The 19,037-nt window shown below is 59.2% G+C and overlaps 7 protein-coding genes across 7 annotated transcripts; 4 read left to right on the forward strand and 3 right to left on the reverse strand.

Moving 5' to 3' along the window:
- The first annotated feature begins 403 nt into the window (after positions 1-403).
- SDRG_14150 (50S ribosomal protein L24e) lies at positions 404-1,010 on the forward strand. Its single transcript, XM_008620259.1, has one exon. The coding sequence runs from the start codon at positions 445-447 to the stop codon at positions 952-954; it is 510 nt and encodes a 169-aa protein (XP_008618481.1). The 5' UTR covers positions 404-444; the 3' UTR covers positions 955-1,010.
- Positions 1,011-1,335: 325 nt separating this feature from the next.
- SDRG_14151 (hypothetical protein) lies at positions 1,336-1,949 on the forward strand (the record flags this gene model as incomplete). Its single annotated transcript, XM_008620260.1, has 4 exons — positions 1,336-1,441; positions 1,493-1,592; positions 1,640-1,819; positions 1,867-1,949. The coding sequence occupies exons 1-4, from the start codon at positions 1,391-1,393 to the stop codon at positions 1,947-1,949; spliced, it is 414 nt and encodes a 137-aa protein (XP_008618482.1). The 5' UTR covers positions 1,336-1,390.
- Positions 1,950-1,980: 31 nt separating this feature from the next.
- Positions 1,981-3,262, reverse strand: SDRG_14152 (hypothetical protein). Its single transcript, XM_008620261.1, has 6 exons — positions 3,104-3,262; positions 2,896-3,054; positions 2,513-2,854; positions 2,394-2,462; positions 2,273-2,339; positions 1,981-2,219 (listed from the first exon to the last, which is right to left on the reverse strand). Exons 1-6 carry the CDS (start codon positions 3,257-3,259, stop codon positions 2,056-2,058), a joined length of 957 nt encoding a protein of 318 aa, XP_008618483.1. The 5' UTR covers positions 3,260-3,262; the 3' UTR covers positions 1,981-2,055.
- A 442-nt stretch (positions 3,263-3,704) lies between these two features.
- On the forward strand, positions 3,705-5,492 carry SDRG_14153 (hypothetical protein). Its single transcript, XM_008620262.1, has 6 exons — positions 3,705-3,876; positions 3,923-4,029; positions 4,078-4,162; positions 4,211-4,501; positions 4,548-5,191; positions 5,239-5,492. The coding sequence occupies exons 1-6, from the start codon at positions 3,723-3,725 to the stop codon at positions 5,323-5,325; spliced, it is 1,368 nt and encodes a 455-aa protein (XP_008618484.1). The 5' UTR covers positions 3,705-3,722; the 3' UTR covers positions 5,326-5,492.
- SDRG_14154 (hypothetical protein) lies at positions 5,326-6,705 on the reverse strand. The gene is made up of 5 exons (XM_008620263.1): positions 6,159-6,705; positions 5,996-6,112; positions 5,866-5,943; positions 5,670-5,821; positions 5,326-5,626 (listed from the first exon to the last, which is right to left on the reverse strand). Exons 1-5 carry the CDS (start codon positions 6,693-6,695, stop codon positions 5,464-5,466), a joined length of 1,047 nt encoding a protein of 348 aa, XP_008618485.1. The 5' UTR covers positions 6,696-6,705; the 3' UTR covers positions 5,326-5,463.
- Positions 6,706-6,815: 110 nt separating this feature from the next.
- SDRG_14155 (hypothetical protein) lies at positions 6,816-15,609 on the forward strand (the record flags this gene model as incomplete). Its single annotated transcript, XM_008620264.1, has 30 exons — positions 6,816-6,918; positions 6,962-7,187; positions 7,233-7,549; positions 7,599-7,966; positions 8,011-8,131; positions 8,179-8,541; positions 8,591-9,189; positions 9,237-9,656; positions 9,700-9,880; positions 9,923-10,208; positions 10,254-10,728; positions 10,779-10,886; positions 10,940-11,189; positions 11,235-11,440; positions 11,489-12,247; positions 12,322-12,568; positions 12,614-12,780; positions 12,821-12,966; positions 13,019-13,145; positions 13,193-13,497; positions 13,546-13,861; positions 13,913-14,044; positions 14,090-14,265; positions 14,313-14,373; positions 14,420-14,604; positions 14,668-14,909; positions 14,958-15,087; positions 15,140-15,254; positions 15,302-15,391; positions 15,442-15,609. 30 exons carry the CDS (start codon positions 6,816-6,818, stop codon positions 15,544-15,546), a joined length of 7,326 nt encoding a protein of 2,441 aa, XP_008618486.1. The 3' UTR covers positions 15,547-15,609.
- Positions 15,610-15,888: 279 nt separating this feature from the next.
- SDRG_14156 (hypothetical protein) lies at positions 15,889-18,547 on the reverse strand. The gene has a single exon (XM_008620265.1). It carries the CDS (start codon positions 18,527-18,529, stop codon positions 15,965-15,967), a length of 2,565 nt encoding a protein of 854 aa, XP_008618487.1. The 5' UTR covers positions 18,530-18,547; the 3' UTR covers positions 15,889-15,964.
- Between the last annotated feature and the right edge of the window lie 490 nt (positions 18,548-19,037).

Raw genomic sequence — 19,037 nt, forward strand, 5'->3', positions numbered from 1 at the left:
ACAGCAGTTCTATAGCCCAGCGCCAGACGATTTCACGTCTCCTCATTACTGTGGCCGCCGTCAAACTCCCACTTTGAGCTCACATGGTCGACGAGAGGTTTGCTCTGGCGCAACACCCGGGGCGTGCGTGGTTTCCGTGGTCTCACAGGGTATACTTTTCGAATCCGCCTATCGACCTATCTGTCGTAGTGTCTATTGAATCGACAATACTATTGTGGTTGCGCCGCATCGCTTCAACGTCGCCTTGGGTTTGCTTACGGCGCTTGCGTGTCATTCGAACCTGTCACAATGCATGTCGCGGGCCCGAGTATGCATTCATAGAGGTTAAATACGCGTCGCTGATTGGTGGTTATTCGGACAATTGGGATTTTTGGCTGGTTGGCAGGAATGGCTGTTGGAGTATTTTCAACGTGTGTGTCATTTTGATATTGCAGCACCCGTAAGATGCGTATCCACACGTGCTACTTCTGCTCGAGCCCCGTGTACCCTGGCCATGGCATGGCCTTTGTCCGCAACGACTCGAAGGTCTTCCGCTTCTGCCGCTCCAAGTGCCACCGCAACTTTAACCGCAAGCGCAACCCGCGCAAGGTCAAGTGGACCAAGGCGTTCCGCAAGGCTGCTGGCAAGGAAATGGCGCTCGACACGACGTTCGACTTCGAGAAGATCCGCAACCGCGCCGTCAAGTACGACCGCGACCTTGTCGGCGCGACGCTCCATGCGATGGCGCGTGTGCAGCAGATCAAGGAGAAGCGCGAGGCTGCATTCTACAAGAACCGCATGAAGGACTCCAAGGCCAAGCAGAAGGCCCGCGACGTGGCCGAGATCGAACAGAACATCAGCTTGATCAAGCCCGAGATTGTCTTTGCCAAGGAGCGCGCCCAGCTGAACGCGGCCGACAACGAGCGCGTGACCAACGCGGTGGGCGGCGACGAGGGCATGGAAATGGAAGACTAAGTCTTTCGTATCTAGCCGTGTATTTCATTAATATAGTCTCCATAATTTTGACGCTATCATGCAACACAGGCCCGGCGAGGTAGCCATATTGCCGGTCTATCCACGGCTTGAAGGCGGAGGACGATGATTATGCCTCAATTCTTATTGGCGCCAACTCGAAGGGGTCGATACTCCGTCCTGCGAGGGGCTTGGCAGAGAGGCACGAGCGTAGCGAACACCTTGGAGCTCTGCGTGGGGAGCCGATTGAGAACGTTGTCGTCGGCCAAGGGTCGCTGGGTCGCTGCCGTTGCCGCGGGCGAGCGCGCATGAATGCCGGAGAAAAGCCGGCGCTACCGGTGCCCGTTTGTGATTGGTTGAAAATCGAATACGACCAAACGCTGAGCTGATTGGTCGATATCCAAGTTCCCATCGAGCGGCCGATAGCAGCAAGTCCACGATGCCCCGGTACTACTGCGACTACTGCGATACCTACCTCACCCACGACTCGGTACAGTCGTCGATGGCGGCGCGCTCTCATCTTCCTCCTCCACATGTGTAGCAAGCTGGGCGCAAGCAGCACAACCGCGGCTGGAAGCACCGCGAGAACGTCAAGCTCTACTACGAGGCGATCGTCCAAGGCAACGGCGCGACCATGACCCGTACGGCGGCTCATTTTCCGCATGGCCTCATGGATTTGGACTTGTAGCTGGCGCCTGGCTGCGCCCGGATGCGATGCTGCGTGGCCCGCCGCGGCCGATGATGCCAGTGGGCCTCGTCCGGCCCATGGGTATGCCGCCGGGGATGCCTGGAATGCCTGGGATGCCGCCGGGCATGCCTGCCTATGGCATGCCGCCAGGGCCCATGATGATGCGCCCTCCGCCGCAAGGTAGATCTTGACCTGCTACATGGTGGCTGACGATGGGCACGTCCTAGGGTTTCCGCCGCGCGGCCCGCCGCCGATGATGCCAATGCACATGCGCCCGCCGCCGCCGATGCAATACCAGCAGCATCAATAAGACGAGTGGAGTGGACTCGTAGTGCTTGCTCCTAAGATCCTCATAACCTTTGATTAACTTAAAAAAGCTACGCAGCGTCGTTCGCACAAGCACATGTCAATATTGTCTACTTGGCCGTTGGCGTCGTGCCGTCCTTCTTGAGAAACATGTTGTAGACAACGGCGAGGATGCCGAGCAGAATCACGAGGCAGATGAAGTCCATCATGCACTTGTCGCCGCTGCGACCGACTTGCTCGAGCGTCTTTTTCATTTTGAGATTGAGGTTCTCGACTACACCAAATCGCAATATTGAGAAATCAACCGCCATATAGAAGGCAGCGAACCGGTGGCTTGGGTGTTGTCGATACGCTCTTCGAGCCCATCCAGCATCATGTTTTGCTTTTGCAATTCCTAGCAAAATGGAGTGATTAGGCCATGCTGCTGTAGACCAAAGACAAGTCGTACCTCGTTCAAGCCGCGCGCCAAGACGCCGAGCTCCATGACACCGGTTCCGATTTGCTCGACCATCCCATCCTACCACAGGACCACAACCATGAGCGGCACGTACGAGATAGAGCTTGTACGATGTGCTGATCTTTTTGCTCGATCTGAAGCATAATATCGCGGTGTTCGCTTGTCACTTCCTCTTCGTGGTAGCTCGGGCCACCGCCGCCGCTCGCGTTATGCACACCGGTGCCACCACTGCCGGTGCGGTCGGCAAAGCCCGCAAACTCGGTTGTCGTTGTCGCGGACGGGATGCCAAAGAGGGCAGCACGGTCAAAACCGAGCCCACCGCCTGGCGAGCGCAAGCCTGGGCTCGCCTTGACGTACGCACTCGAGGCTTGCTCCTTGATGAATGCGAGCTCCGACGTGTATTGGTCGACAAAGTCTTTTCGGATAGCGAGCTCTTCGGGCGAGAACTTGCTCTAGAGGACCATACATACCATGCGGCAACATGGGTTCTTGCCTTTTTCTTCTTCATCTCGGTTTCGTAGCACTCGGCCATCTCGGCGAGGTCTTCCTCGACGAGCCGAATGTCGTCGCGCACGCCTTGCTGCTGCTTGATCTTCTCGCGCGGATGCTGCGGCTTCTTGGCCGAAGTAGGCTGGGCCATCTCGGTGAGCGTCTACTGGTTGCATGACCACTTCGCCCATGCGATGCAAATGGCGTCGTACGATCTTGAGGCCATGGAGCCGGTCGCTGATCTTGATGCGGAGCTCGCCAAAGCGGTCGGCGGCCTTGGCGCGGTCCTTCCGCGTCTCCTGGCCGCCCATCTCGACGTTGATGTGGGCGAGCTTCTCGAGGAGCGCGTCAACCTCTCTGCTCGACATGGCTAAAGACGGAATAGCACCTTGGCCGAAACGCTTCGTGTCAAAAAGATTGCAACCCGCCGAAACGGACATTGCGTTTTAGTCGTTTAAACTACGTCCGGCTGCGTTGAACGCGTTCAACCCATTCAAATGGCCGGATCCCTCCTACCGCGGACACGTGCAAATGAGGCGAGCTGTGTGCTGCACGATACTAGCACTCGTCTGCCTGGCGTGACAGACTGCCTGAGGACCAAATTGACCCTTGATGAGACTGAGAGCTGGACTGAGTATTACGTAAAACCCGAAACCTGTGTGGCACCGCGGACGTTTTAGGAGGTTTACCCTCGATCCGCCTTGCCATGTATTTTATTTTTATCCTGAATACTAAAAGCAAGGGAACTATGTATAAAAATAAAACCAGGACATTGCCATTGCATTCGGATCGGCGCCTTGCATTAGGCCGTGCCAATCATTCGTCGCTGGTATGGCTCCGAAATTGAGCCCGCAAGCGCTCGCGCATCGGCTCATGACCTTTGCCGACGAAGCGGCGATCACCAAGTTCTTGGCCGAGCAGCTGGTTGCATTCGACGAGCCCAACGAGCAAGGGTGCACGCTGCTCATCACTGCCTGCGCCTTTGGTACGACGAGGTCGGCCTTGTCTTGGGCCCTTATCTCGGTGGCTAGATCGCGCCGAGCTCTTGCCGTTGCTGGTCGCCAAGACGACCAACTACGCGGCCGCGACGCACGGGAATCTCAACAACGTATTGCACTTTGCCGCCTTGTCGCCGCATGTAGCATGCCTGCTGTGCGCTCGCTTGCTCATCGTATGTACCATGTAGCCGACAGTCCTGTCGACGCTCTTGGCAGCAAACTCCGCTGCATTCTCGCGACTCCTCAACACCGGCAACGCCAACGGCGACACCCGTACGATCGCCTCTCCCTTGCAGCGCCATTGTTGACAGATGCATATAGCGCTCATGGTGGCCTGCACGGCCAAGCACGTCGACGGCGCGTTGGCCTTGCTCGGCAGCGGCGCCGACCCGATGGCCGCCAACCGCTCTGGCATTACCGCACTCATGTGCGCCGCCCGACTCGAAGAGAATGAGAATGACAATACCGAAGCGAGCTCGCGCACGTTAGTGACGCGCTTGCTACGCGCGCTGGACGTGAGCGCGCTAAACGCAGTCAACAGCACTGGTCAGTCGGCGCTGCATTTCGCAGTCCAGAGCCGCAACACGGCAGTGATCCTCGCCTTGCTCACAGGTACGCCTTGAATATTCTGTCGATTTTTGAGGTTGAAAATGCGTAGCGGGCATCAACATCGGGCTGCGCACCAAGGACGGCTACACGGCGCTCGAGATTGCGCAGGCAGCACCGTACTTTGATGCGGATGCGCTGCTCGCGATGGAAGTTGCGTGGGGAACGCTGGAAGCGCAGCTGGAAGCCGACCTTCTGGCGCTTGCCAACGACGAAATCGCGGCGGCACCGAAAGCGTCCAAGAAGAAGAAGAAGGCGGTCAAGAAGGCTGCAAAAGCCACGCCCGCCGCGACCGACGCCAAGGTAGCAACGCCGATCACGTCATCAGTCCGACCTGCGGCGACCGGGCCGGCACGGACGAATATGCCTGTGACCACGACGCAGTTATCCGCACCCGCGAAAGACACCGCATCGACAACGATGCCGTCAGCTGGCGCCTGGACGACCGTGCCGTCCAAGGTCCGGGTCGCGTCGCCGATGCAGGCCAAGGCCTCGCCCATGAAAGCGTCGACGGACGACTGCGCCGAGTGCAGCCACTTGGGCAATGTCTTGCAAGCGCGGTTTCCAATGTTTGATGAGATGGAGATCACTGTGCGCAACTTTGTGATCGACGACATTGAGCAGCTGAGCATGTCCCAGCTCGAGCTGCTCCAGGACGCGCACCTGCAGGCCTACCAGCTACTCAACGACAAGAAGGTATTGTCCCTGAGTCTTCTCTCGCATCGCTGACGATGGCGCATTAGATGGAAATTGCGCGCCGACTCGAAGGCGAGCGGGTCCAAGCCCAGTACGAGCTACAGCATCAAGTGCTGCGTCGTGTAAACTCGTGATTCAAATGCAATGCTTCGTTGTACATGACGTGAAGGACAAGAGGAGTGTCTGTCACCATGACGCGTGGCATATTGGACAACTTGTCGTCCATGTGACGAGTATACTACGAGTAGTCGACTAGTATACACGTTGATAGTCTAGTACTGCGATCCTTTTTTGTTGCCAATGCCCTTGGGGTTGGCGTCCTTCCAGTCGTCCCACGACCGGTCGCGGTACGTGGCTTCCTCGACCAGCGCGATGTTGTCTTCTTCGCCGTCTTCAATGAGCTGTTCGATGCGGCGCGGGCCCTCGGGTGCGTTCCTAAAACGCGTGAGCCGACGAGAAGAACAGTGCGTCAAAGTACTTTTGACGCTCTTGGCGGTCGAGGGCGTCGGCAAGCTCTTGGTCGGCGAGCTCCTCCAACGACATGGTCGGGAGGCGGTGGCCCGGCTGGAAGACGCGGCCCTGGATGACTTCGCGCTTCATCTCCATCTTGGGGTTGATGTGCGTGACCTCCTACATGCTTGCGTGAGGCAAAACGACAAGCACATGGAGCGCACAATGCCCTGGCCTTGGACCGGCGGCTTGGTCTCGGCCGCGTCCAAGACGCTGTCTGTGTGCAGCTTGGCCATTTGCACCTAATACATAAAGCATAGGCGTCGGCGACAGGAGGAAGATGCGAAGGCGTACCATGGTTTCCAGCATCTCCATTTCATTGGCAATCGCGAGCTGGTCTTCCATGCTCTTGAGCACAGCGACCTGAATGAAGCGGAAGAGAAACTCGCGCTCGAGATCCTCATCAATGTCCTATGAGACTGTGTGAGGCCCACGCGAGAGGTTGAATACGTCGTACGTCGTCCTTGGCGGCGCGGGCGCGCAGGTTGAGGACGTTGGACAAGGCGGCGTCGGCCTCTTGCTGGAGCTGCCACTTGCGAATCTTGTCTTCGCGCGTGTCCTTCTTGCCTTCTTCGAGCTGCGAGAGCTGCTTGGCGCGCTCGGACCGGCGGAGGAGCTCGACCTCGACGCACTGGTCCAGGAACGCATCCAGGAGCGCAGACGCGTACTTGAGGTTCTTGAGCCGCGCCGACATGAAGTCCGAGCGCGAGCCTTGGACGTTGATCGTGTTGATCTTCTGCGCGAGCATGCCCAGGTAGTAGTCGATCAAGAGGAACTGCAGCTGGATCGTCTGGAGCTCGTGCGCAGCTTCGTTCGAGCTGTACAAGTCGGCGAGCGCCGGCGACGCCTTGAGCCGGTGGAAGCGCTCCATGAGCATCGTGAGCTTCTCCTGGAAGGCGAGGCTTCCGCTGCCGAGCTCGTTCTCCATGGCCTCAATGCTGCGGAAGAGGCCATCGGCCTGCCGCAGCTGCAAGTACGCGTCGACTTCGCCCATCGCTTTCAACGGGAATATGGACGTGGCATATGCCGAGAATAAATATAAATTATTGCGGGTCCTAAAATATATTAATGCAAGAGGTTTTGAAGCACCTGCATTCCAAAGATCCAAAGCATCATGGCTGGTCGGATGCTGCCGACGGCTGGCCACGACGACGTCGTCTCGGAGCACAGCCTTGTCTTTGGCAAGCCCATCTACCTCTACCACGAACCAACCAACGGTACGTGCATGCCGGCGCCAAGGCCATTCGCGGAGCAGCGTAGGCTACGTGGGTGGCGAGGGCTTTGGCGACACACGCGTCAACGTCCTCGTGGCCTCGAGCCGCGTGCGCGGTGCGATCGACGACGAGCTCGCCAAGCACGACTTCATGCAGCGCGTCTTTGTCGTTGTGCCACCGCAGCAGCACACGGCGGCCATGGCACTGCACAAGCACTTGGCCGAGCACGCGCCAGACCCGTGCTCGGCCATCGAAGCGCGGCTTCGCGAGAGGCAACCTCGCCATCTCCCATTGCATGCTCTCACGCCGGCTGCTAGTGTTCGCCTCGAGAAGCGACTCAACGACGAAAGCACGCACGCGGCGCATGGCCATGGTGTCCAGTACGGCCAGACGATCCAGCTCGTCCACATCAACTCGGCCAAGTACATTTGCGCTCGTACGATTCTAGAGCCTCAACGTTCTAGGTATGTGACAGTGCGGCCGCGCCTCTTGTCCGCAACGGCGCGGGACGCGATGCGGGTCGAGCTCGCGGACGCCAGCTCCGACGACGCGCGCTTCACCGTGACGTCGACCTACGCGCACATTCGCATCGGCGCCACCGTCCTTTTTGGCGATGACGTGGCGTTTCTGAGCGGTAGGTCGTCGTGGCACGTCAGTTTTGCATCGCATGCATCGACATGTAGAGGCATGGCGCGTCACGCTGCACGTGGGCGCGTCGATCGACACGCACACGGCGTCATCGTCGACCTTCTTGGAGCTCCATGCGTCCAACGCCCTCGACTGCTTCTCGCTTGCGCGCTTTGCTTCGGCCGAACGCGGCGTGCTGCGGGGCAACCACCTCGTCCGGCTCTTTCACTGCGCCGCTGGCGGCTACCTCTGCGCGGGCATCGGACCACACGTCGTGGTCCATGCGGACGCTGCCATACAAGGACTCTGGCAACTGACGCATCTCGACTCCAAGGACGGCAGCGCGATCGCCGTAGAGAGCAGCACGTTCTGTCTTCGCCATCTCGCGTCAGGACGCTTCCTCGCGCTTTCCGCTTCCGATACGGTCCGGTCTCTCGCTGCGAGGGAGGCCTGAAGACGAGTGCGTAGGAGGCGGCGCTCATCGACACGCGGTCCGACGACTGCACCTTCCAGCTCACCGCGGCTTCGCCGCTCAGTGGCGCGTATGTGGCCGACAACCAGCCATTCTTCCTCCGGCACGCACCGTCCCGTACGAGCGTTTGGACCTTGGGTTGTTCACGCAGCAGGACAATATAGGAGCATTTGTCGGTGTAGTAGAGAACCACTTGCAATGTGTCTCGCGCACGAAGGCAGAGAGAGCTCACGCGATCAAGCTCTCTGTCGTACCGCCGCCGGAGGTCACCGAGTCGCTCTTCCTTCTCTCGCTTCTGCCGCACCTTCAGAGAGCGCACAGCGTGCTGCGCAAGCCATTTGAGGCGACGGACGGCGTCGGCCACGACTGGCTTGCCGACACCAAGTGGATCGAGCTTGTCCTCGCAGAGCTTGGTGCGTTTTGCGCCGAGGCGACACCGGCGCGTCACGACCTCGTGGCCGAGCTCGACGTCACGCGGCTGCTCGTGGACCTTGTCGATGGCCTCGTCCGTGCGCCGTTGGCAGCCGGTACCATACAGACTGTCCTTTTTGATATCAAGTGCCAACATGTACATAGACCCAACGTCACCGTGGCACGACGTGCTGACGACCCGCAAGACGAGCCTACTTCGGCTGACGTACTCCTTGCTCTTGGTCCTCGTGCGGGGGCATCTCTCCAATGCAAAGCAGTGCGCTGTGAGGTGCAGCACCCTTGTCTCGCAGCTCGACACCAATCTCGGCGCCGACGACGTCTTTGCGGCGCTGCTCTCGATCGACGGAGCCTTTGTCGCAAGCCTTCCCAACACTGCAATCGACAGCGTCGTCGCTTTGATTGCGACGCGCGGCAAGCACCCGTCGTACCTCCGCTACCTCCGAAAGCTCATCGTGTTTCGCTCCCAAGGGCTGCCGGCCAAACAGGCGTATCTCTGCGAGCTGCTGTTTACCGCAGAAGACTCCAACGTTCTTTGCGCCTTCCGAGGCGCCGAGGTGTGCTGCCCGAATGGCCAATGGAAACCGCTAGCGGCCATTGACGATGACGAGCCATACGTCGTCGCGTCGCTGAAGCTCTTGGCGGCGTTGGCGACGTCCCGCAACTATGTGGCCATGGCGGCCATCGAACGGCTCCTGCCGCGGGACACTGTGCTGCACGCCTTGGATCATGCACAAGCTGACACAGTACGTACTTGTTGTAAGTAAAAGGAGAAGGTCAAGGACGGGAGTAGTTGCGCGCTGCGCTCTGCAAGCTGCTCTTGACCGTGTACGTGGACCGGCTGCCGCAGAATGCAGCGCCGCTACCGAGAACCGTCGTGCTGCTCGGACCCCCCAGTCTTGCGTCGGAGAATGCGTTCTTTGCCGAGTTGAAGCAGCGCGTTGCGTCGGCGCTGATGGCGAGTACAAGTGCGTCGGGGTATCTCCTCGGCCTCTTGCGCGTTTGCCTGGCGCTGCTGCGCTTTGGGGCCTACGCTTCCGAGTCGGAGCTACAGACGCTGCTCGGCTTGTGCCTGCCAGTCTTGGCCAACTTTGAGGACGACGTGACAAGTGCTCAACCGATCAAGCAGACTTTGGCCCACCGGCTTGGCGACCGCATGCGGAGCACGCTGGCCAAGACCAAGAGTCCGTCCATCCAGGCTATTGAAGCGCTGGTAGGTTTTTCTCGAAATATTTCGCATCCGAATCTGCGTGTAGCCGGGACCGACGACGGCGCCGCCTCCGGTGCTCGCAAAGACGGACGGCGACTGCAAGCTCGTGTTGTGTCAGATGCTGTTGAGCATTCTGCAGCGCAGCGTCGACGACCAGCTTGGCCGCGTGCTGCGTGTGGTCTTTGACAAAGCGTCGCGCAAGCCCAGTGCTGCCCTAGCCCTTGCGCGTACGATTTTTACGCTAGTCTTTGTGCTATATAACAACGTAGACACAGTCGAAAGCGCAGAAATCGAGGCGGAAGAAGGGCGCGAGTGGAGTGGGCGCCACGCAGAGATCGCTGTCGCGTGCGAAGGCGCGTTTGAGACGTCGCTCTTCAGCCGGCTTGTCTCACAGCACCGCCTGACACCGATGCTCCTCCAGCTGCTCGCCACCGACCGGTCGGACCTCGTGTCTGTGTCCCTCGACTTGCTCGGGTCGTCTTACAATACCCACCGCGAAGTCCTCAAGTACATGAGTGACGTCACTGTCGTGACCAGCGAGACGTCTCTGCAGCTGTACGTCGACCTTGCTTCTGTCTACTCTGTGCAATAATGGCGTAGGTACGGACGCATGGTCCATTTTGCAGCGATTTTGCAGCTCTACGAAGAGACGAGCGAGACGTGGCTGCTGGCGCCGTCCCACGACGCATGGAAGGAGGTCGTCGCGGTCCTGCGCTGGTTCACGGACGCCTTGACGACGCTCGAGGCGCAGCGCCTCTTCCGCGGCTTGCACATTGACGACGTTCTCCTGTCGCTGCTGATTAGCGTCGGCGGGTTTCTCCTGCAACCAACCGTCAAGGACGAGGCGCTTGTGCTGCGCCACGACCTCTTGATGGACGCTTGCTACATGCTTCTCGTGCGCTACGTCTGGCGCTATGCCGACGGTCAAGCCAAGGTCGCGGCGCATCTCGGCTTTATCCAAGACTGCGTCTCGCACCGGCACATGCGACCCGCCGTCTTCCGCGCGCTCGCAGAGGGCAATGTCCGCTGGTGCCAAGCGCTGCCGCATGGCTTTATCGCGTTTCTTGTCGACCTCGTACGTCCTGCACTTGCATGCTGCTGCAGCCTCAACACTGTCGTTGGTAGCTGGATGAACGCGGGAACGTGTCGGAGGTGCTCGACGTTCTGTCGGCCATTATCGTCTGCAATGAGATTCCGATCAAGGACAACCAAACAGCACTGAGCATGCTCCTGGTACATGTGATCGACCATCGAACAGCGGAGGTTCTTAGGTGGAAGGGTCGTAGATGGCGCCGCATCGGCCGCCGCATGTTCTCGAGGCTTTCTTGGCCTTGGAGACCCCAAAGGGCGACCCACGTGCCCTTGACGCGCTTCTCTGCGATGCAAAAGAGTCGTGTGCTGTCGTGCAGCGCAGTATCCCGCGTGACGTCGACCTGACGGGGCGGCCGAGCAGCGACATGAGCCTTTCTGCGCGCTTCTCGGTCCTCTTGCAGCAGCTCCCAGCCTCAACTCCGGCGACGCCGACCCCGACGCAAGGTTACCTGCGCCATGCGAGACGCCATTTGAACTTCGATAACGTAGGAGGCGATCCCGCTACCGGCTCGGTCGTCCTCGACGCCGACCCGCTACTGTACTACGCCAAGCTGCTCGGCTTGCTCACGAGCCTCACGGCCGGCGCCAACTTTGTGTGTGAAGCGCGGCTGCAAGGTCTCTTCCCGATCGAGCGGCTTTTACTTGCCCTCTCGCAGCCCTCGACGCCGCGCCCGATCACGACCAAGCTGCTCATGGTAGACGCAAGACGATCGCAACTCGTAGTCTCTGAGACGACCTCGTAGGTGCTCCATGAAGCGTACCTCAACACGGAGCAGCAAATGGCCGACGTCGCTGGGAACATGGCGCTCACTAGCTTTGTTGCGTCGCAGCCTATCGTACTTGCGAGCTTCTTTGGCATCGACGTCAACACTGCTGCGGGGTTCTCCGCGCTGTACGGCCACGAAATTGCCTATGTCTTTGACGGCCTGCTTCCCGTCTTGGCGCACGTACTCGGTCGCGACGCGACGACGCTGCACCCTACTCTCCAACGAACGCTGCCGGAGCTAGCGCACAGTCTATGCCAGGTGGCAGCCCGGCTCCAGAAGGCACCATTCGACTGGATCGACGTGGTTGCGTCACGGGCAAAGCTGGCTCTTGGCAACGACGTGCTTGACAAAATGGCGCGTCTGTTGCCGCGCGGATCGCTGTTGGGAGTTGGCGGGTTTTCGACCAAGCGCATCATGAATGCGGCAGGTGACGCGTCGCTGCACGTCCCTCACTTTGTCGCGTGGCTGCGCCAAGCGCCCTTTTACGTCGCGAGCACAGGTGCTGAGAAGCGCAAGCTCCTCTCTGCGTTCCGAAGTACTGAGCGCTTTGATATCGTATTGGAGCGGCTCGTGGGCCATATGCACAGCTCCGAGATCGCACGCGGCCAGGGCGCCAAGCACTCGACCCTCGAGATTCTGGCCAATTTGGAGCAAATCGCGTCGACGTCGTCTCGTCTACTGCTGTCGTGTGGCGCCGCCGTCATGGTAGTCGAGCTTCTCTGTGCTGCTCATGAGGTATCTTGTGTTTGGATTCTGGATTTTTGGATTTTTGGATTCTTGGATTGTTGGATACAACGGTGGATAAATAGAGCGATACCAAGGCGGTCTCGGGACTCGTTGCTCTCGGCATTGCTCTCCTCAAGACGAGCCAGCGCGCGTTTCAAGTGCAGTGCTTTGCGCTGCTGAGCACCAACTCGTCATCGGACTGGCTCGAGCGCGTGCGTGGTCGCCTTCTCAGCGCCATTAGCGCCCTGTCCAGCCCGTCGCACGCCAAGCTTCTGCGCGATCCCTCGGATGTGATTGCGCTCTTGGAGCTCCACCGTCTCCTCTGCGAAGGTCCGTCCTGTGCCTTGGAGTTGCATGGCGTACGTTGTTACGTAGGTCATTACGCGGAGATGCAAAACCTTCTTCGGCACCAACCAGGTCCACGCTCGATCAACTTTGTGGAGCTCGTCGTACGGCTGTTCTGCGCGCTTGCCAAGACACTCAAGCCGAGCTACGTTGCGCTGCTGCTCAAGACCCTCGAGACGGTCGTCGAGCTCGTGCAGGTAGATATTGTGGTTTTTGTAGTCTAGCATGTGGGGTTAGGGTCCGTGCGAGGGCAACCAGCTGGCGGTGATCAACCCGGTCGAGCGCAATGACGCCAACTTTGTCGACGCGTGCATGCTGCTTCTAAGTACGCGCGAAGAGGACGCCGTCGTTAGCGCTGCGGATGTGTACCAGCTCAAGGCCATGTACTCTTGATACTTTGATATTGGGATGGGTGGTGCTAATGGGCGGAGGTAGGTGCACGCTGGCGCTCGTTTCGCTTGTCGAAGGCCGGCGCGACACGATCGTGCACGAGCGACTCGCGAGTCAAGTGTCGCTTCCGCTGCTCAAAGAGACATTGGTGCTCTTCTACGCACACTATTTGGTCTCTGAATGTGAATCGCAACCTTTGCAACTGAATCTCAAATGTAGAAAACGTACCTGGGCGTCTACTCGGAGGACGCATTCGACCCGGCATTGCAATCGCCCGAAGCCCGCCAGCGTGAAGGGTATTTTGTGCGGCTCGTCAAAATCGCTCTGGGACAGGCGCACTTGCCGGTCGTCGACGACGCAGACGCTGTTTCCACAACGAGCACCGAGACTGCCACATACTTGAACCCAGGGTTCAGCCTCTACATCCTCTTTCACCGGCTCGTGGACGTCCCCGGCATCGGAGACGTTCTTCGCACCAACTTGCTGCCGCCGGATGTGAGCAATGGCGATCCGGGCCGCCACACGTAGACATGAGCTCCATCGGTTCATTTGTATCAATATATCGATATTAGGCTGCAACCGCGCCGGTCGACCAAGCACGTCCATCGCAAGCTCAAGGCACTTCAACAGCGCGACAGCGACGCGTCGTACGCGGAGGCCTACGGTTTCTTCCGCAAGCACTGTGCGTCGATCGAGGTCGTGGTCACAACGTCGACGGACGGCGCGTCATCGTCCGCGGCGGACGAGAAGCGGCTGCAGCGTTTTCACTTCCCCAAGCCGCCCGTGTGCCAGTTCCTGACGTCCGACATGCGCGACGCGTGCATGGAAGACATTGCGCGCGAGTCGCCGGCCGCCAAACTCAGTGACCTCTTTCGACGCTCGGACGCGGTATCGAAACCTACAAAAACTATCAATGTTTCAACCGAGTTGGTGCCCTAGCTCGTCGCGGAGATGACGCATCGGTATCTCATGGTCGTCGCGGGCGATGCGTACTTTACGCTGGGCAAAACCATCTCGTTCGTACTCGCCATCATAATCAACCTCCTTCTGCTCGACTGCTACGTCGATACGGTAGCATCTCGACTCCATAGGACGATCGAATGCGACGGGATATAGGGCGACCCACGCTTTACGAGCGCCGCACTGCCCGCCTCGATGCTGGCTGTTGACACCGCCTACAACATGGCGTGCGTGGGCACTCTTGGCGGTGTGTCGAAGGATCTCATTTTGTTCATCTGCGCCATCGCACAAGTCGTCGTGTCGAGCTTCATCGTGTGCATTTATGCTCTTACGTAATATCCCGATGTCACCAGCCGCTCGGAACACTAACTATATGTAGGTACGGCCCGTTGATCATGCTTGAGGGCTGGAAGCGGCGGTCGGCGCCCACCGTTGGCTCGGTACTGGCGGTCTTCTTGATGCGATCAGCTCATATCGGCGTACTAGCGAACGTGGGTGCTCGGTGGCACACGGTTTACGGATGTGCGCTTGCAGAACCTAGGCTGGTCGTTCCTGTTTCTATTGCAGAGCCCTGTGTACATGTACTACTGCGCGTACTTGCTCATGGCGATCCTCGGCCATTCCGTCCACCCGTTCTTCTTTGCGTTTCACCTCTTTGACGTCTTTCTACGGTACTCCAAATCGACAAAATCGACAAAATCGACAAAAATCATATTTGATTGAAAATAATGTAGGTTTCCCGAGCTCACGATCGTGGTGCGGGCGGTCGCGACACCGTACCGGAGCTTGGCGCTGACGTTTGCGCTCGTCATGATCGCCGAGTACCTCTTTTCGATCTTTGGGTTTGCGTTCTTCCGCAATCAGTACGCCACTGTCGCAGCCCTCGAGGCCAATCTCGCGACGGCCGAGTGCGGTATGCTCTGGTCGTGCTTCCTTACGACCGTCGACCAGACGTTCAAGAACAATGGCGGTGTCGGTACGTGGCTCAATGTGCGGTTATGAGGATACGAACTTGGTGGTATAGGTGCGCATCTCAAACCAATGTCGACCGACGACTACTCGATGTGGTGGAGCCGGCTCCTCTTTGACAACCTCTTCAACTTGGTGATTCTTCTCATTTTGGTCAACATCTTCTTCGGTATCATCATCGATACGTACGACATTTCTTGTGATGACTGTTCTTCTACTATGTTTGATGCGGGTTAGGTTTGGCGACCAACGCTCGCGGCTCCAGCAGCGCCTCGCGGATACGACGAGCAAGTGCTTCATCTGCGCGATTGATCGAGAGGCGTTTGACCGGTTCTCCGAGCGCGGGTTTGAGGTACACTTGAATCTCAATTGAGTTGTAGCAAAGTTTTTCGCACCTAGTTTCACTGCAAGCGCGAGCATCACGTGTGGAACTACGTGTTCCTCGTTGCACATCTCCGGTTCAAGGCCGAGACGGACTTTGACGGCGTCGTACGTCGCATCTCAATTTGAATCTCAATTTCAATATCGAGTTGGTGTAGGAACAATATCTCGCCGAGTGTATCGCGAGTCAGGACTACAGCTTTGTGCCGAGCTACCGCGCACTGGCCTTGCGCGACGTCTCTGCCTCGGGTCCGATCCAGTAAGGATCATCCGAGATCTATCTATTCCGTGCATCAATCCATACTTCTCAATACATTTTCACTACCTACGTGTGGAAGAGTATTGGAGCCTGCGAACAACAGCCCTGGACGACGCGACACCAAGCGAGTGCGTTCGAGTGGCACCCGAGACGTCGGTCGAAGCGCTCATGGCGCAGCTCCAGGCGTTGTAACTGCGTCCATTTTCGAGTCGACCTTGACCAAGGACACCCATGTGCTGGCTATGCCGATGCCCTACGATGCCTTCTGTGAAGCGGTCGAGACCGAGATGTACACCTCGTCGACAACCTGTGCACCAAGCAGACAACAAGTGTATCCACCCGTCCATCTCGACACTAAATGCAAGCTTTATTGATGCAGATGCTACCGTGCAGCAAGCGTATGCAGTCCTCTGTGCGTCACATCACTCGTTCTTCTTGGCTTTCAGCGGCTTGAGACCTTTTGGGAGCTTCTTGGGCGACCGCAGGACGGCGACAGTGTAGCCAAGACCGCCACCGAGCACCAAGACAGCCGCGATCATCTCGAAGCGGAGAGCGAGCAGCTCCGATACAAAGAGCGAGACGGCGTGGCCCATCGCATGCAGCGCCGACGGCGGGTGCGGGAGCGCGGTCGGCGTCGTCGCCTTGTACCCGCCCTGGACAAAGTCGAGGACCGCGTCCTTGGTTCGCTCCTTGCCCGGGAAGGCGTACACGAGTCGCTTGGTCTTGTCGACCAACAGCACGCTCGGGTAGCTCTGGACGTTGAGGCGCGTGCGCAGCTCGTCCTCGAGCGCGCCGTCGATGCGGGCGACGACCACGTTGGGCGCCGACGTCTTGAGCTCTTGCGCAATGGCTTCGTACGCAGCTGCAAACGCCCGGCACGGGCCGCACCACTGCGCGTAGAACTCGAGGAGGAAGAGCTCGGACGAGACGTTGGCCGGTCCTTGCAGCACCGTGTCGAAGATCGTGGTCGTCCACTCGGCCACGTGCACGTTCTTGGCCATCTCGGTCGGTGCGTCGTCCTTGACCTCCTTGGTCGCCGTGGGAATCACCGGCATGTCCTTGGTGTTGGTCGCCATCTTGTAGCCGCCGTCAGCAAATGCTACGAGCGCGTCCATGCTGCGCTCGCCCTCAAAGAGCGTGTACGACGTATCGTGGAGCATCAGGACAGTCGGGTATGACGCGATGCTAAAGGCTTGCAGGAGCGGGCGGTTGGCCACGTTGGTGCCATCGATCGAGCCGGCGAGGACGTGCTTGGCCTGAAGCGCCGTCGCCACCTTGCCAAAGGTCGGGAGCAGCTTGTTGCAGTGGCCGCACCACGGCGCATGGAACATGACCAGGCGCGGTAGCTTGGCCCCGCGCACGTCGTCGGTCGTGAGCTTGTGCACATGAGCAAGCGCCGCTTCGTCGATCTCGCTCACGGCCTTCTTCGCACTCGGTGTCCCAGCGATGGGCGGCAGCGGGCGCGACTCTTTGGTCGCATAGTCGGTCAGCGCAAACGCCGTCATGAGCTTCGGGTCGCGGACGCCGTCAAACTCGTAGACGCGGCCGTCGCGGATGAGCACGAGCGTCGGGTAGCCCGTGATGGCAAAGCGCATGCCGAGCTTGGCGTTCGTGTCGGCGTCGACGCGGGCGACGTGGACGTTGCCGTGGTCCTTGAGCGTCAGCGCTGTTTGCAGCATCGCGCCCATCATCTCCTTGCAGTGGCCGCACCAGTGCGCGTGGAACTGCACCAGCCACGCGTCGGCGTCGGGCTCGTGCACGCGCGTGACCGCATCAAACGTGTCGTCACTGAGGTCGACGAGCGGCGACGTCGGGATGTCCGACGCCTCCATCTCGGCGTAGCCGCCGGTCGCAAACGCCGAGAGCGCTTCGAGCGTGCGCGCGCCGTCGTACGCATACATCTGGTTGTCCTTGACAAAGAGCACGGTCGGGTACCCGTTGACTTGGAAGCGCAACTTGAGGTCAACGTCGTCGGTCGCGTCGACCTTGGCAATGTGCACGTCGGCGTTGTCCTGGAGCGACAGCGCGAGCTTTTCCCACGTCCGCGCCATCTTCTTGCAGTGGCCGCACCACGGCGCCATAAACTTGATGAACCACCCGCCGCTACTCGGCGCCAATACGAGCTCGTCAAAGGTGGCGGTCGTGAGCTTGACGACCGCCGAGTCCTCTTCCGAGATACCGCCGTCCGCCATCGGAATCGGGTCGCCACTCTGCTCGAGGTACCCACTCGTGACAAACGTCGTGAGGGCGTCGAGGCTGCGCGCACCCGCGTACTCGTACATTTTGCCGTCCTTGAAGAAGACGAGCGTCGGGAACCCCTGGATGCCAAAACGCTCGCCAAGTGCTTCGTGCTCGGTGACGTCGACCTTGGCAATGTGCACTTGGCCGTGAAGGTCCTGCGAGAGAGCGTCGTACGTCGGCGCGAGCTGCTTGCAGTGGCCGCACCACGGCGCGTAAAACTTGACGAGCCAGCCGTTGCTGCCAGGCGCGAGCACGTTGGCGTCAAACGTGTCGGCTGTCAGCGCCTCGACGAACGACGGCGCGTTCGGGTCGCGCTTCTTGGGCACGGGCTTGGCGTCCACGGCCTCGTACCCCGTTTCGAGGAACGTCTTGAAGCCCGCGACCGAGCGCTCGCCCTTGAAGCTGTACATCTTGCCTTGCTTGAAGAAGAGCAATGTCGGGTAGCCCGTGACGCCAAACTGCTCCTTGATGTCCGTGTGCGCCTCGACGTCGATCTCGGCAATCGAGGTTTGACCCGCGACCTCGATAGCGAGCTCTTCAAAGATGGGCGCGAGGCGCTTGCAGTGGCCGCACCACGGCGCGTAAAACTTGATGAGCCAGTCGCCGCGATCGCCGGATTCGAGCTGCGTGAGCTCGTTAAAGTTGTCGCCAGTGAGCTGGATGACGTTGCTGGCGTCGTCGGCGGCGACGACGAGCGAGAGAAGCGCGATCGAGACCGCGAGGAGCGCGACCAGTACCTTGTTCATTCGACGCACGGTGCGAGGCAATGAGAAATGAAAACTGAGTTGCATCGGGCTGGTTGGATCCATCCGGAAAATTCATCGAAATGTCCGGTTAATGGCTTCGATCTTTTGAAAATGTCGAATGTGCAAAGATCGAAGACGCGCTATGTGCATGGTTCGTGGAGGGTCGCGCTGGGCGGTCGCGCTTCCAAAGATCGCTGGCCAACTGACGTCGTGGGCCAAGACAGACGGCTGGTGAGGGCGACCGAGATTGCACGGTCGGCGAATCTTGCAACCGTTGAGCTCCTTGCTTGCTATCGCGTAAACGGCTCGTCCTGAGCTGCGTGACCCGCTCGTACCGGACCAAACTCACGGCCAAGCACTCTCAGAAAGGAATGGAGATTGTGTTACTAGTTGTCGAGTAAAGAACGGCAATCACGCTCAATCGATCTACTTCGTCGACAGCACTTGCGTGTCGACGGCTCGTTCGTTGGCGAAACCGCTCGCCTTGTCAGAGAGCAGCTCCCAACGA

Source organism: Saprolegnia diclina (assembly GCF_000281045.1).
Source record: "Saprolegnia diclina VS20 unplaced genomic scaffold supercont1.68, whole genome shotgun sequence".
Taxonomy (NCBI): domain Eukaryota; phylum Oomycota; class Saprolegniomycetes; order Saprolegniales; family Saprolegniaceae; genus Saprolegnia; species Saprolegnia diclina.

Bases quoted from the DNA above. Each gene is read 5' to 3' on its own strand.
- SDRG_14150 (XM_008620259.1), top strand. From the start codon at position 445: ATGCGTATCCACACGTGCTACTTCTGCTCGAGCCCCGTGTACCCTGGC.
- SDRG_14152 (XM_008620261.1), bottom strand. From the start codon at position 3,259: ATGTCGAGCAGAGAGGTTGACGCGCTCCTCGAGAAGCTCGCCCACATC. The intron at 3,055-3,103 runs GTACGACGCCAT...TGCAACCAGTAG, and splicing joins GGCTCCATGGCCTCAAGATC to ACGCTCACCGAGATGGCCCA. The intron at 2,855-2,895 runs GCAAGAACCCAT...ATGGTCCTCTAG, and splicing joins CCGAGATGAAGAAGAAAAAG to AGCAAGTTCTCGCCCGAAGA.
- SDRG_14153 (XM_008620262.1), top strand. From the start codon at position 3,723: ATGGCTCCGAAATTGAGCCCGCAAGCGCTCGCGCATCGGCTCATGACC. The intron at 4,030-4,077 runs GTAGCATGCCTG...TGTACCATGTAG, and splicing joins TTGCCGCCTTGTCGCCGCAT to CCGACAGTCCTGTCGACGCT. The intron at 4,163-4,210 runs GTACGATCGCCT...AGATGCATATAG, and splicing joins CAACGCCAACGGCGACACCC to CGCTCATGGTGGCCTGCACG.
- SDRG_14154 (XM_008620263.1), bottom strand. From the start codon at position 6,695: ATGGGCGAAGTCGACGCGTACTTGCAGCTGCGGCAGGCCGATGGCCTC. The intron at 5,944-5,995 runs GTACGCCTTCGC...TTTATGTATTAG, and splicing joins TGGAGATGCTGGAAACCATG to GTGCAAATGGCCAAGCTGCA. The intron at 5,822-5,865 runs GTGCGCTCCATG...GCAAGCATGTAG, and splicing joins CGGTCCAAGGCCAGGGCATT to GAGGTCACGCACATCAACCC.
- SDRG_14156 (XM_008620265.1), bottom strand. From the start codon at position 18,529: ATGAACAAGGTACTGGTCGCGCTCCTCGCGGTCTCGATCGCGCTTCTC.